Source organism: Vombatus ursinus, unplaced genomic scaffold (genome assembly GCF_900497805.2).
Source record: "Vombatus ursinus unplaced genomic scaffold, bare-nosed wombat genome assembly UNPS02014779.1, whole genome shotgun sequence".
NCBI classification, from domain to species: domain Eukaryota; kingdom Metazoa; phylum Chordata; class Mammalia; order Diprotodontia; family Vombatidae; genus Vombatus; species Vombatus ursinus.
The window spans coordinates 51343716-51358172 of NW_020954557.1; the positions used below are offsets into that span (position 1 = coordinate 51343716).

Below are 14457 nucleotides of genomic sequence, written 5' to 3' on the forward strand. Positions count from 1 at the left end.
GAAAAGAGGACTTAATTTGTAATTTTTCACAGTTCAAATAAAAGCTTGCCCTTTGCTTACATTTTACTAATTTTTATTACATTTTCATCAGGTTTTACAATAGCAACCGTTATTATAATATTTATTCTAAAATTTTACATAATTATTCTGTTTACACTTTGCTGCTTGGAAAGACTGAGGTATTTCAATATTGAAAGCCAAGGAAGTCTTATTTCTTTTGAAAGCAAGAATGAAAAATTTCTTTCAGATTCACAATAAGGTGCCATTCTTCAGATGCCAATATGCTATTGATACACCATGAATTTTGGGGTTCATTTCTAGTAGTACCAATGGATTTTGTAGGTTCTATCCATTCTCTCTCTGCCTGTGCCTCTGATCATTCATTGATACATATATAAGATGATGAAGGAGAAATAAGGAGATTGATTATCTATGGCCATGAAAGAAAGCACAGAAAACTAGCTCATGGAAATTCATGTTCTTAGCCTTATTATCACCATCTAATCTCCAGAAACCAATTTTCTTTTCCTTGTTTACTCCAAATCATGTTTCAGTGTTAGATATGATAGAAATTTGGATTTCCTCCCCTCACAGGCTTTTGAAGATATAAACATTGAACAGAGAAAGACCATTAAGACTGTATTGGACTATGCTGACAAGATCTTCACTTATGTCTTCATTCTGGAAATGCTTCTAAAATGGGTAGCATATGGTTATAAAACATATTTTACTAATGCCTGGTGCTGGCTGGACTTCTTGATCGTTGATGTATGTATTTTTAAGTAATTTCTTATACAGGGTTCTGATGCCTCCTACATTCATTATTAAACATAAATACTTTTATAATGGCTTAAAATAATGTGGGCAGAAACACTAAAAGACATTCTACTGCATATACTTTTTTGTGCCATGTTATGTGTATATCTTTGTTTTCTGAATGTATGTGTATGTTACACCATTATGAAAACCATGATAATGATAATAATAATGATGGTAACTAGTATTTAATACCAACCATTCTACATATGTTCTCACTTGAAAACATTATGTATGTGTATATAAAGTATACAATATGTTCTCAACAACCCTCTGAGGTAATGTTCATATTATCCCCATTTTACAGATGAGAAAACTGAGGCTTAGTGTCACACAGCTAGAAAGTATCTGAGGGAGGATTTAAACTCAGACCATTCTGACTCCAAGTCTAGAAGTTTTCTACTAGCTACCTTGTTGCCTTAAAGTTGATTTAATTATCTTGAATATGTCTTTTCTGTTTTGGAAATATTTATGTAAGGGCATGTTTATGTATGCCCTGCCTTCACATTTAAATAGGAATGGAGATTTATTTTCTATTTTATAACATATAGTTGTATGTATGTGTGTATATACATACTCACACACACACATATAAATATATGCACAAATTGTGTATATATGCATATGTGTGTATAAACACAGAGTTAACCAGTAGCTAAATTCTAAAACTATTTGTGTTTGCATGTAACATATTCATATACATATACACTCTTTGCTTATGTATGGGAATATGTGCATGTATATACATTTTTATGCATGTATGTGTGTGTAGGCTTGCAGAGAATGGTGTCCAGTGTGTATACAAATATATCACATAATTTTAGAATTTAGCCATTGGTTGATCATACCAAGCATTACAGGGGAGAAACAAAGGAATACCTTACACTGTTATTAGATATCTTTAGACAAATATATACAACCTTATATAATATCTTAAACTATAAAATAAAAAATAGCCCAAATTAATATAAAGAATCACTATAGTTAAGATTTTTTTCTACTTTAGCTGCTTTGTAAGTGACACATATGTATTTATTATGTATTGTGAAAATAACTGTCAGAGGAGTGTGAAATATTTTAGCATGTTTTTCTCATTTCCCTTGTTAGGAGTCATTTCTAACATGTATTAATGGTAGCACAATATTTTGATTGTTTTGTGAGCTATATCTTGAAAAATCTTTTAGTTAATGAAAATAAACCTTTATGTTCTATAGTGAGTGCTAATGGTACTACTTCTAAGATAATTCTTTCCCTCAGTTCAAATCTCAGTTCTACAATTTACTGCCTTTGTGACCTTGGGTAAAAGTACCTAACATCTCCAAGCCTCAGTTCTTCACTGTAAAATGAGTGTATTCACTAGATGATTCTTAATCGATGAACACAAGATACTAGGTGGTCTTAGGTCACTTTTAAATATCTTCTTCATAACTAAATTGCAGCCTTTTTTCTGTCTTGGCATTCGTTACTCACTTAAGTACCAATCCAGGTGACCCTGCCTCCATCAGCAGAATTCATCAAACATTTATTAAGCACATATCTTCCCCCAAACGCTTATATTCTAGTAGGAGACTAAGGATACACATACAAATAGCTCAAAAAAAATAGAAAATGAGAAGTGCCTAAAAGGGATGCTAACAAGGTGCTTCAAGAGTCTTAGGGAGGGAGAGATCATTTCCAGTTTGGAAGATCAGGGTTACATGAAGGAAATGGTATTTAGGAATTGAAAGATAATTAGGAGGAGGATCTGGAAACAGCATCTAGCAGCCAGAGACAGTAGCACAAATAATAATATGAAGATTAGAAAGGGTTACCCAGCTTGGTGGGAGAAAGGAGCTCTTGCAGGAGAGTAGTATAAGAGAGAAATAGCTTGTGATCACCTTATAGAGGGCTTTGAATGCCATGCAAAGGAACTTGGCTTTTATTTGGAAGGAACCAGGAAACCACTGGAAATTCTTGAATAAGGAGGTGACATGGCCAGTTCTGTCCATTAGAAAGAACCATCTTGTAGTGAGTATGAAGGATGGATTTAATGGGGAAGGGGAGGGATAGAAATGGAGAAACAGGTTAAGAAACTACCATGCATACAAGGTAATGAAGATGCTGGATTAGGGAGGTAGCAGTGGGAACAGCCAACATAAGATATACACAAGAGATCATGGAGAGGTAAAACTGGAAGGATGTGCACACCCAAGGTGCGGATCAGGGCTAGGGAGTTAGCCTGCCTGCGTATTCAAACTTTGAAAGTTGTTTTCCGCTGATAGACTTTCCTAGTCACTTAAAATTTTGTTTTTTTCTTTTGGAGGCAATCAAGGTTAAATGACTTGTCCGAGGTCACACAGCTAGTAAGTGTCTGAGCCAGATTTGAACTCAGGTCTTTCTGACTCCTGGGTCAGTGCTCTATCCACTGTGCCACCTAGCTGCCCCTTAAGATTTTAGTTTTTTCAAAAAAAAGTTTTCAGGTCTTCAGTTTATCCAACTCCCCATTTCTGTCTTAACTAAGGTATAGTTCCAATCCAATTCTTGCTATTAGACATTTTATCCCATTGTTACATCTATACTACACACATTTTTAAAAATCTATTCAAAGAGTATTTATCAAATTCCTGTTATATACAAAACACTGTGCTAAGTACTTAAGATGAAGACAGAAAATTATATATGGTATCTACTCACAAGGAGCATATAATGTATTATTGTGTGAAGATACATGCAACATATACATCACCAAGTATAATGATGGGTAAGATGCAATGGAGGCAAAGGAAAGACATAACCTGCTGTAAGAAAATTTGAGAACAGAAACACCACTGTCAACCAAGAGAATCAGAACACCACATGAAGGTAGTTGTGCTTCAGGAGGACTTTGAAGGTTGAGAAGGATTTCAAAAGGCAGAAATAAAAAGTGAACACACCCTAGACATGGACACAGCCTCCAATGATACATAAAGGTAGAAGAGCGCAGGATGGCAACAAGCTATGATGACTAACTACCCAGTTTGGTGGTAGGAGAAAAGCAGCAGTGTGAAATAATGATTGAAAGGTAGTTTCAAACCTAATTATATGAAGCTTTAATTAGAGGTTTAGGAGTTTATATTTTACCCCATAAGCACATAGGGGGAAGTTTTTGAGAAGGGGAGTAAAATGGTCACACCTGTTGTATAAGGAACATTATTTTGGCACTTGTGTGGAGAAAGGTACAGAAAGAAGAGAAACTGGAGATAGACAACAATATTTATGATTTAAAGAGGGTTTAAACTAGTATGAGAGATGCAAGAAATGTTGTGGAATTATAATTGAAAGGACTCGGCAACTAGATGTGAAGACAAAGGGGAGAAAAGGGTAAAAAGAAAAAAAGATTGAAGTTTGAAGCATGGTGTTAACATAACTGAATATATTAAGAGATTCATGTCCCAAGTTCATTAAGAATATTAGATTCTAAAGTTTTATAAAATCCACATTAGATTCAGGTGGCTTGGGGAAGCTAGGTAGTAAAGTAATTAGAGTACTGGTCCTGGAGTCAGAAGAACTGAGTTGAAATTCAGACACTTAGCAGCTGTGTGACCCTGGGCAAGTCACTTAACCCCAACTGCCTTTAAAAAAAAGAATAAAAAAAAGAAAAAAAAAGAAATTCAGGTGGCTCTAGAGCCAGCTCTGGCTTACAAGATCTGATTGTTAAATTTTCAGTGTGAGCATTTACCTCAGAAATCATAAATCATTATAAATAAGGGCTTGATTTGTTATTTTGTTGATTGTCTAGACTTAATAATGCAGATAAAAGTGTGTGTGCATGCATTTTTTTGGTAGAGCCTAGTTGTTAAACACTTATCAGGATACTATTTCTCTATAAACATTGCTTAAGCTTAGTGGGAATTCAGTAAAAGGTTTCAGGAATGAAGTCATCACCAGACTGGAGGCCTGGTGACTAATAATAATAACTGGCTCATATATAATGCTTTAAAGTTTGCAAAGATCCATTATCTCATCTGAGCCTCATAACACCCCTGCTTAAATTACAGTCAATGAAACATCAATTAAATTGTAGTCCCTTATTGATGCAATTGGCTCTTTACTCTTCATTATTGATAACTGGAGCATGTCTTCAGTATCAGTTTTTGGGAATTTGTAAAATACATTTAGGCCAGCTTGAAATGATAGCATTTAGGGAAATAAGAGAATGAAGAAATCAGAAAATCATCGGAATATTGTTCAATAATACATGTAACTTGCTCAGACTTTTGGCTCATCCGTGGAAGTTTTACGTCCAGGTATTGGCTTAGCTATTCATAAACGTGACCATGGTCTGGTGTTCCTTCCAGAGGGTCTCATTATTAATTGATCTTAATTACAAAATTGGTCTTTCATAACAGTTTTCAGTTAGCAAATTGTTACAAACGTTAAACATGAATCAATGTATTTAAAAACAAAAATAAATCATATTTCTGTAGCATTCTCAGGTTTACAAAGTGCTCTCAAAAACTCTATGAAGTAGGTAGCACATCTGTTAGCGTCTGTTTTACAGATGAGAAGAGTAAAGAAGTTACCTCCCCACAGTTACATAGGTAGTTATTGTCACAGTCAGAATTTGAACCAATATCTCCTGACACTAAATTCAGAGGTCTTTTTACTACACACATAACTTTGTAAGCATATCTATGTTTACCTGGCAATTCTGAATAAAACAGCCAGAATTTTTCATTAAAATAACTTATTCTTTAACTGCAGTTCTCTAAAAATCATTTCCTTATATATGTTTTCCTAGGCAATAATTGTGTGCTTTGCATGATTTGGTTATTTATTAAGCAGCTCTTGGGAAATTCTGATTATTTTCTATATAATAACTTTAACTTTTATATAGAAGTTTGACACAACAAATGTGAAATTTTGTTGTTATTGGGTTTTTTTTTTTCTGATTTTTGACAGGTATCTATAATTACACTTGTCGCCAACACTCTTGGATACTCAGACCTCGGTCCCATTAAATCCCTTCGGACCCTAAGAGCTTTAAGACCACTCAGAGCTTTATCTCGATTTGAAGGAATGAGGGTAAGAAAATAATTAATTTGGTGAAGTACTCTACCCATGGAGAGGAAAAGAGGGTGTACAGAATGTGAATAAAAAGTTAAAAGTTTCTATGTAATTCCCAAATCATGTTTTTTGTTGTATTACATATTTATTGCTGCCATACATAGTCTCACATCAAAATCATTGGAAATATTGTATGTAACACTTCATTAATTTGGCAGATTTGGGGAATGAGACAGTCTAACAAGTGAATTTCTAGATAATTGCCGCTTAACTTCGAATGTCTTCAATTTTTTTTGTTCTTTTTTTGTTGAAATCTATCTGAAATCTATTATTTACTTCTCGAACAGCCTGTGGATTAAAATTTACTCTTGTGGATTAAAATGTTCTCTTTGTTGAATACATGAGCCATTATTATGAGCATCAATTATTTTAATATAGTGATGTCTTTCAGGATTTTTAAAGCATATGGAACTATTTGTTCCCTACAATAAACAGCCTCCGACTGCTCTGATTTTCGAGATTTTTTGTCTGCTTTTTATAGTTATGTTTTCTATCAGTATCCCCTCTATTAGTTTTCCCTTCTTGCTCCTGTCGAAGTGAGTCCTATTGGCAATTATCAACCCTTCCTCTATTCTTCTAATGTATTTCTTTTCCTTTGATTTAATCTGCAAAGCCAGATAGTCAAGTATGAAGTTTAGGCCTGAGAGTCCTATATTAATATATTGGATCTTTTTGATGTTTAGAGATGTTTTCTTTTTTACTTATTTTCTCATTCCCAATTGCTTTATTGAGAGAAGAGGTTGCAGGAACTATGACTAGTTAATTAAGATCTTATTGTGCCTTAATTACCATCAAGCATTTTGAATAGCTTTATCTTCCAAGATGCAGTTACTTGGAGAGGACAAATGATTTAGTAACTAACAGTATATCTGAGATTTTCAAGATTTCTACTTCAATTCTATATCATTTTGTTTTATAATAATCATAACAAAAGCTGCTGTGTCCACATAGACAATACAACATTCTGTGCAAAATGAAATTTTGATAAACTTCAGATAAACTCCCTAGTTTTTTAATACATAATTTCTAAAACCTGTTTGACAAAAAAATTTATAATGAAATTGGTCGGTTGTTTTATGTCTTATACAAAGACCTTGCAAATTCTAATTGAATTTTTTTGATTCATATCTGAGAAACTACAGAGGAAAAATTATTTTATACAAACAGCAGGTAAAAATATTTTATAGACTAACTGTAAATAGATACTATCTGAATTATAAATACATGATCTATGGATATCTTATATGTGCAAATAATTGTACATTGTAATTGTAATTGTTGTGTACTGTATTGTACTCTGTATACAGGATCCCAAATAAAATTTCCGCCTTCTTCCTATGATTTCAAAACAGCCACCAAGCTATTACTGAGTCAGCAGAGCCACTTGATGTTTTTCTCTGATAGGGATTATACAGGAGCTATGATACAACCTTTTCTTCTATCATGATTCTCACCTTCATTCATTCTACCTCAGCCTTCTTAAACATATTCATGTATCCTCCAATTTTTTTTTCAAAATAGGGTGCTAAAATGGATTTGGAGTCAGGACCTAGGTTCAAACCCCAACTTACCCACTAGGTACCTGTATGACCTTTGGCAAGTAACAACTATATTAGGCCTCAGTTTCCTTTTTTTGTAAAATGTAGGTGTTAGATTAGACTAAGGGATCTTTAAGTCCCCTTTCAATACTAAATCTGTGATTCCCTACCCTTTTCCCTTCAATGTATTACCCAATAGCCTCATGAAAACCTTCCACATTTCCCTGTGCTCCTTCAAATTTATTCCTTTCCCTTCTGTGAGTTGAAGAATAAGGTCAATTATAATTTATAAATAATAGCTAATATTTGTATAGTGCCTTAAAGTTTGCAAAGGACTTTATCTCATTTAGCTTTTACTGTAACTGTGAGAAAGGTGCTATTATTATCCTCATTTTACTAGTAGTAGTAGTAGTAGTAGCAGCTGCAGCAGCAGCAGCAACAGTAATAATAACAATAATATTATTATTAACAACAATAATAGCTAGTATTGATATAGTGCTTTCAGGTTTGCAAAGCATTTTACATATGTTACCTCATTTGATTCTTATAACAACCCTGAGAGGTAAATCCTATTTTTATCATCCCCATTTTATAAATGAGGAGACTGAGGCTGAGAGAGATTAAGTGATTTGCCCAAAGCAGAACTTCAACCTAGTTCTTCCACATTCTGAGTGAAGTACTCTCTTCACTGTGCCATCTAGATGCCTCATTTAGTAAATGAAGAAATTGGGAATTAAAGTAGAGATATAAAAATTGAAAAGACATATTAATAAAATACTTTGTTTCCCCAAAAGAGAGTGAAACTCCTCTTCTGGACTGCCACAGTATTTTTTAAATTTTTTTATGATATTTATAATTTAATTTCCTTTATTATAATTCATAAATGAAGTAAGTCAATTTAAATTACTCAGAAGCATCATGTCTTTATATAATAAAATATTTTTTCAAAGAGAGAATCATAAGGAATGAGAAATGGCAAGCACTGAATAATAATAATAACAATGATGACTAGCTTTATTTGGAAAACAATGTCATGTTATTTCATTTGACAACATTGATAACACCAAAAAAATGAACAATATTTTAATAGGTTACTGAAATCAGTTATTTAAAATTAGTAATGGATAGTAATATCCAACAGTTTAGAAAATGTCATTAAAACCAATTCAAAAGAAAGCTAAATAAAAGATGACAGTGTATTCCATCTATCATCTCCTCTCCTGCATCTTCTCTCCCTTTTCCATTTCTGAATTCTTACAAAGTACAATTTGTACTTTGTCTCTATTCTTTTATGTCCCTCTCACTTTTCTCAATCCCTTATAGTGGTTGATTATAATGCCAACAGTCTACTGAAACTGCTCTCTCCAAGGTTACCAATGATTCTTTGATTCCTAAATCCCAGAGCCCTTTCTCCATCCTCATTCTATTTGACTGGTGTTGCTATATGGCTGTGAATCATGAAACATCATACTATCAGGGGGGAAAAATCAAATTTTCTGGTGACCAAATGGGAGAAAGAAAGGTTCCTTTATGAATGTAAGCAGACTATAGCATATTACCAATATAATTTGCCCACAGAAAACACTATAGAGGATTTCATCGTTGTGATAATTATTTTATTTCAATTAAACACATTTCTAAGAAATATTGATAATTAAAATTGCTGTATGACTGGAAAAGGAGATCATGACAACCTCCTATGCATTAAATTCCAGCAGCTTCATTACCTACAGGATCAAAGTGAAAATCCTTGCTCTTCATAATTTGACCCCTTCCTACCTTTTCAATTTCATTATACTTTACTCCCCTCTACATACTCTGCTCCAGTGACACTGATCTCCTTGCTGTTCCTTGAACACCTCCATTCCACCTCCCTTCATTTTCATTGACTTTCCCTATACCTGGAATGCTTTCCCTAGTCGCTTCAGCCTCTGGGATTCCCTGACTTCCTTCAATTCTCAGCTAAAATCTCTTCTGCAAGAAGGTTTCCTAGTCCCCCTTAATGCTAATGTCTTCCTTCTGAGATTACCTTCAAGTTATCTTGCATATATCATTTGTACATAGTTTGCATAGAATGTGAACTCCCTGAGGACACAGATGTTTTTGCCTTTCTTTGTATCCCCAGGGCTTAACACAGTGCTCGGTACATAATAAGCATTTAATAAATCCTTGTCAAATGACTGAATGGATGAATAATGGTGAGGGATAGAGGTGCCCAAATGTAGCACCAGAACTTACTTAAATAACTCAATGGCACCAATAGAGATGAAACAGTTATATAGACCCAGAGGAAGGCTTCCAACATGTTGAGAGTACATTTTATGGAGGATTTATGGAAGCACATGCATGAGAATTTTGGAGTATTAAAAAAAATGGATAGGGGAGTTACAATTAGTACTATTAAGGAGCATGCCCACAACAATAAAAGATTTGTCCTGTTTTGCATTTATAGTATATTGTATGTTATGGCTAAATGGTTAAATTGTACTGATAGTCACATAGATTCTAAAAACCAACATTAAAAGTTAAGAATTTCCATTCATGCCAAGGGTTGTGAAAAACACATGGTCCTAACAGTTTATGGTAACACTATCCTAAAAATTCATAGAATCAATGTTTCCCAATAAAACAAGAAGGCTGAAAGTGATTATTTTGTTAATGGTTATTGATTGTTAAAATATGAGAATCTTTTGAATGCTTCCAAAAAGTCAAAGAATGTGACAATTTTTTAAAAGATAATAATTTTATTTGGGGACAAAACAGCAAATTGAGAAAAGGTTAAATCATTTTTGAAATCTGTAATTATGTTTGCACGAAGGTAGTCTTGTTCTATTCCCTGAGAAGCCTTATAACTGCTCATTCCACACTTGAATTTTGTGAAGAAAATGATAAGAAATTGAGCCATTATTAATGTTTATACCATTAAACTCAATGGTTATCAAGCAACACTACAACTAATAGTGATAATCTTACAATTACAATAATAATGGCATTTGTATGGTGATTTAAGTTTACAAAGCACCTTACAAATATTGTCTCATTTGATCCTCATATCAACCCTGAAAGATAAGTGCTATTATCATCCTCATTTTACAGATGAGGAAACTAAGACTGACAGAGGTTAAATGACTTGTCCAGGGACACACAGCTAGTAAGTATCTGAGGCTAGATTTGAATTCAGATCTTCCTGACTCCAGGGCCAGTGTTCTAGCCACTGTACCACCTCCAATGTTCAAGGTATTATGTTAGACATAGGATACAAAAATGGCAAATACACAGATCCTCTCTTAAGTATCATGGCCCCTAAGACATGTACACAAATAATTGATTAAAGGATTGTTTCAAAGCACTATGAGTAATTTAATGACTGAAGAGATCACATTCAGTGGGGGAGGCAAGGAGGGCACAGAGATAGAAAGGTAAGAAGCATGAGAAGACTTATGGAAAACAATATTCAACAGCACCTTGTAGGTTTTCTGTGAATATCCCATTGGTATGTAAAACACCTATTCTCAGCGTTAGAGTTTGATGGAAGGAAGCTCTTTTATCTGGTGGAGCTGGCAGGAAAGAGGAGAGGGAGAGAGTTTATTCCTGTTAGAGAGGAGAGCGTGAACACAGTGGCTGAAGAAAATTTAGAGTATGCGAAAGGTGTGAGGCAGGGCTAGAAAGGTAGGCTGGATCCAGATTGTGAAAGGCCTTGAATGCCAGCATAAGGAGTTTCATAAGTATTTCACTTAGAGTAGGGATCCCTACTCAATGGGGGAATGATGTGATCAGAATAAGATTACTTAGGTATTAATTATAAAGGATGATAGGAGTGGGGAGAGACTTGAGGAGAAGAGGCTATTACAGTAGTTTAGATGAATGGAAATAAGGGCTTAAATTAGAGTATTCACAGGATGGGATGGTAGATACAGAGTCAGGACATGGTTACTGCCGATGAAGGAGAAGGAAAACTCAAAGACAGTCAAGGTTTTAAGGCTGGGGGGTTAATTGAAAGGATGATTTTAAAAGGTAAGTTCTGTCTATTGCTATCATTTCAAGCCAATATGCAAATAATAACACTGGAAAATTTTATAATAGCAATTACACTGAATTATCAATCAAAGATTATGTTATAATCTTTACATCATGCCTACCTAGGCAGGAGAATGAATAATATATTTCAGAAAGATTTCCACCTAAAAGAGTTGAAATAATAAAATAATAAAAACAAGCCTTTATATCGTGCTTTAAGATTTGCAAATCACTTTACAAATATTATTTTTGATCTTCACATCAACCCGAGGCGGGGGGGTAAGTGCTATTATTATCATCCCCATTTTACAGAATTAAATGTTGGCTCTTAAAATGTTAACAACCTTCAGTTAACCAGAAAGTTTTTTATTCCAGAATACCTCATTCCTTGACTATGTCAGAAAACTATAGTGTTACTATACCACTAAACGGACAAGGATAGATTTCCTAGTTCCGTAATACGTCCCATTTTTCACATTTAAACATCCCCCTGGTTGCCAAGACAACTTCTTCACTTTCAATAATCACTTCTCAGGAACAGCTACATACCTAAGTCACATATGTATATATCCATATGGTCTGTAAGTTGCACTGATAAATGCCAATTATATAAGTTTATTAAATGGTAAAGTTTCTGTCTTATTGATTAGTATTTGGTGGTCTCTAAAATTCTGTCAAGACATTCCTTAAAAATTCCTGTGTTGGTGGTGATGGGTTTTTTAAATTATTTTTGTTTTGTGACAGTTTACTATCACTATTCTTGCTACTACTCTAGATCTTTTGAACATTCTTTAATATGAGACATGATGTCATCTTTAAGCATCCCATAACAATCATACCAAAATTAGCAATGTGACAAGGCTCCAATCTACTGTTATTGTTATTGCTTTGTTCATAATTCAGAGGAATTTGGTTTTATATGATGCTGATTAGCAAAGTGATTTATAACAATCTATAATAAACATACTCTTTGCTTGGATGGATGGCTTTCTCTTCCTCAATTTTTATATTGTTATTATTATTTAGTGTTAAATCTCAAAAGTGTTAATTAGGTATAATGGAAATAGCACTGAACTAAAAATACTAGAGACCAGAAGTCTGAACCTAGTTCTACAACCAGCTAATTGTCTGAGCTCAAGCAAGTCACAACTTCTCAGTACTATTGTTTTCTTAATAGTAAAATGAGGTAGTTAAAGTAGATCAATCCACATGTCCCTTCCACCTCTGGCATCTTTTTCCTTAAATCACATTAACTGTATAAGTCCCATTTGGAAATATGTAATCAAGTACTTTATAATCATAGTTCTGGGACCTTTCCTGTGATCTCATCAGTATAATTTAATCCTGGTGAGGAACTTCCTCCACCCAGGGCAGACTGGCCCACAGTCTCCAGTGTTGTAGTCATGGAGAGGTGCCAGTGAAACAGCTCGGCCAAGATCACACAACTACTATGTATCACAGGTGGGACATAAACAAGGAATAGAAATGATGTTCAATTTTGTAAACTAGAAACTCTAGCTAGCAATCTACTTTTAAGTTTTAGAAATCTTCTTTTATACAAATGCCTCATTCTATTTTATAATAGGAACCAAGTCTTTTCATGCTTTTCTTTTAATTTTGTATGTAATCTATATATAAGCTTCCTAATCTTGTCAGGAAGTCTAAGCCATTGTGATTAATAGCTAACATTTATAGAGAGCTTGAAGGTTTGCAAAGCACTGTACATTTTTATCCGTAAAACAATCCTGGGAGGCAGGTACTTTTGTCATCCCAGTTTTACAGATGAGGAAGCTGAGGTAGGTAGAAGTTAAATGACCTGTCCATGGTCACACAGTGATAAGTGTCTGAGACTGGATTTGAATGCTAGTCTTCCTGACTTAAATCCAGAATTCATATAGGTGCATAGAAATATAGGTGTCCTATTTTTTTTCTTCCTAAATAACATCAGAAACCATTTGATTTAGTAGATTTGAGCCCTGATATGTAGCCTAGACTTGTCACTGATCTAATATAATATCACTTTGCTTTTTTATTTCTATGTCTACAAAATTGGTGAAATGATGTTTTCTCTCTTTTCATATCCAAGACACATAAGGAATATTTAAATGCTAATGATGGTTTCTATAGATGAGATCAGAATGTATGACTCCCGCTAAACTAGAGGTACATTAACTTCTTCAGAAGACTTGGACTTTCTTTCAGCAAAAAACCCCTTCATTCCCCAAATATACGAACCACTGTTGTGTCCTCTTTCACAGCCCTGGTTACCTTTTGAAAAATTCTGTAAAGGGGATCTGCCTACCAATATCTCCCCTCCTAAAATGGTATTTGAACAATCAGTAACTGCTTAAAAATTTTATCAGTATAGTGAGCATAATGGTATTTGAAATGTTAAGATACTATTAGCTAGTTAACACATTAGATATTATTGCATTAGGATGAAAGAATGAGAAAAAGGTGGAAAAGTTGAGATTAGATCATAGAGGAAGGAGAGAAAAGTCCTAGAACATTAATTGTAAGCAATAAAATATTGTATTACAGCCCCTGTACAACTTTAGGATGGGTACCTGAAGGGTTCTAGTATCAGTGATAGTAATAGATCTGAAAACTGAGCTGAAAAAAGTACTAAAAAAAGACTACTTACAATATAATTTTGCCAAGGGTCACCTCTGACTACATGTTTACAAAGACATGAATCTGCATATCTTTCTAAATACAGTAAAATATATTTAGAAGTAGAATTTTAGAGCTTAAAGGGAACTTTAGAGATCATCTAAATGCCTTAAAAGATGAGAAAAATGAAGCCAGGGATGTCATTTATCTTACCCGAGGTCACACTTCTGTTAAATAGTGGAGAAAAACTCTGGTTCAGACCTCTTGACTCTTCTAGTACAACGTTCTTTCCACTATACCCAGAATGTCTTACCTTCAAAATTAAAAAAAAAATTATCTACATTAGCTTTGATATTTGAAGGTATGTGAAATATTGACAATCCATAGG

General features: G+C 33.9%; 1 protein-coding gene across 1 annotated transcript in view; it reads left to right on the forward strand.

The window, feature by feature from the left end:
* The window catches only part of LOC114045697 (sodium channel protein type 9 subunit alpha), a 196372-nt gene that overhangs the window by 161906 nt on the left and 20009 nt on the right, over window positions 1-14457 (forward strand). Inside the window, exons 20-21 of the mRNA XM_027865806.1 lie at window positions 595-768; window positions 5737-5859. Of these exons, the coding sequence (XP_027721607.1) occupies window positions 595-768; window positions 5737-5859 (297 nt within the window). The remainder of the gene's footprint in view (window positions 1-594; window positions 769-5736; window positions 5860-14457) is intronic.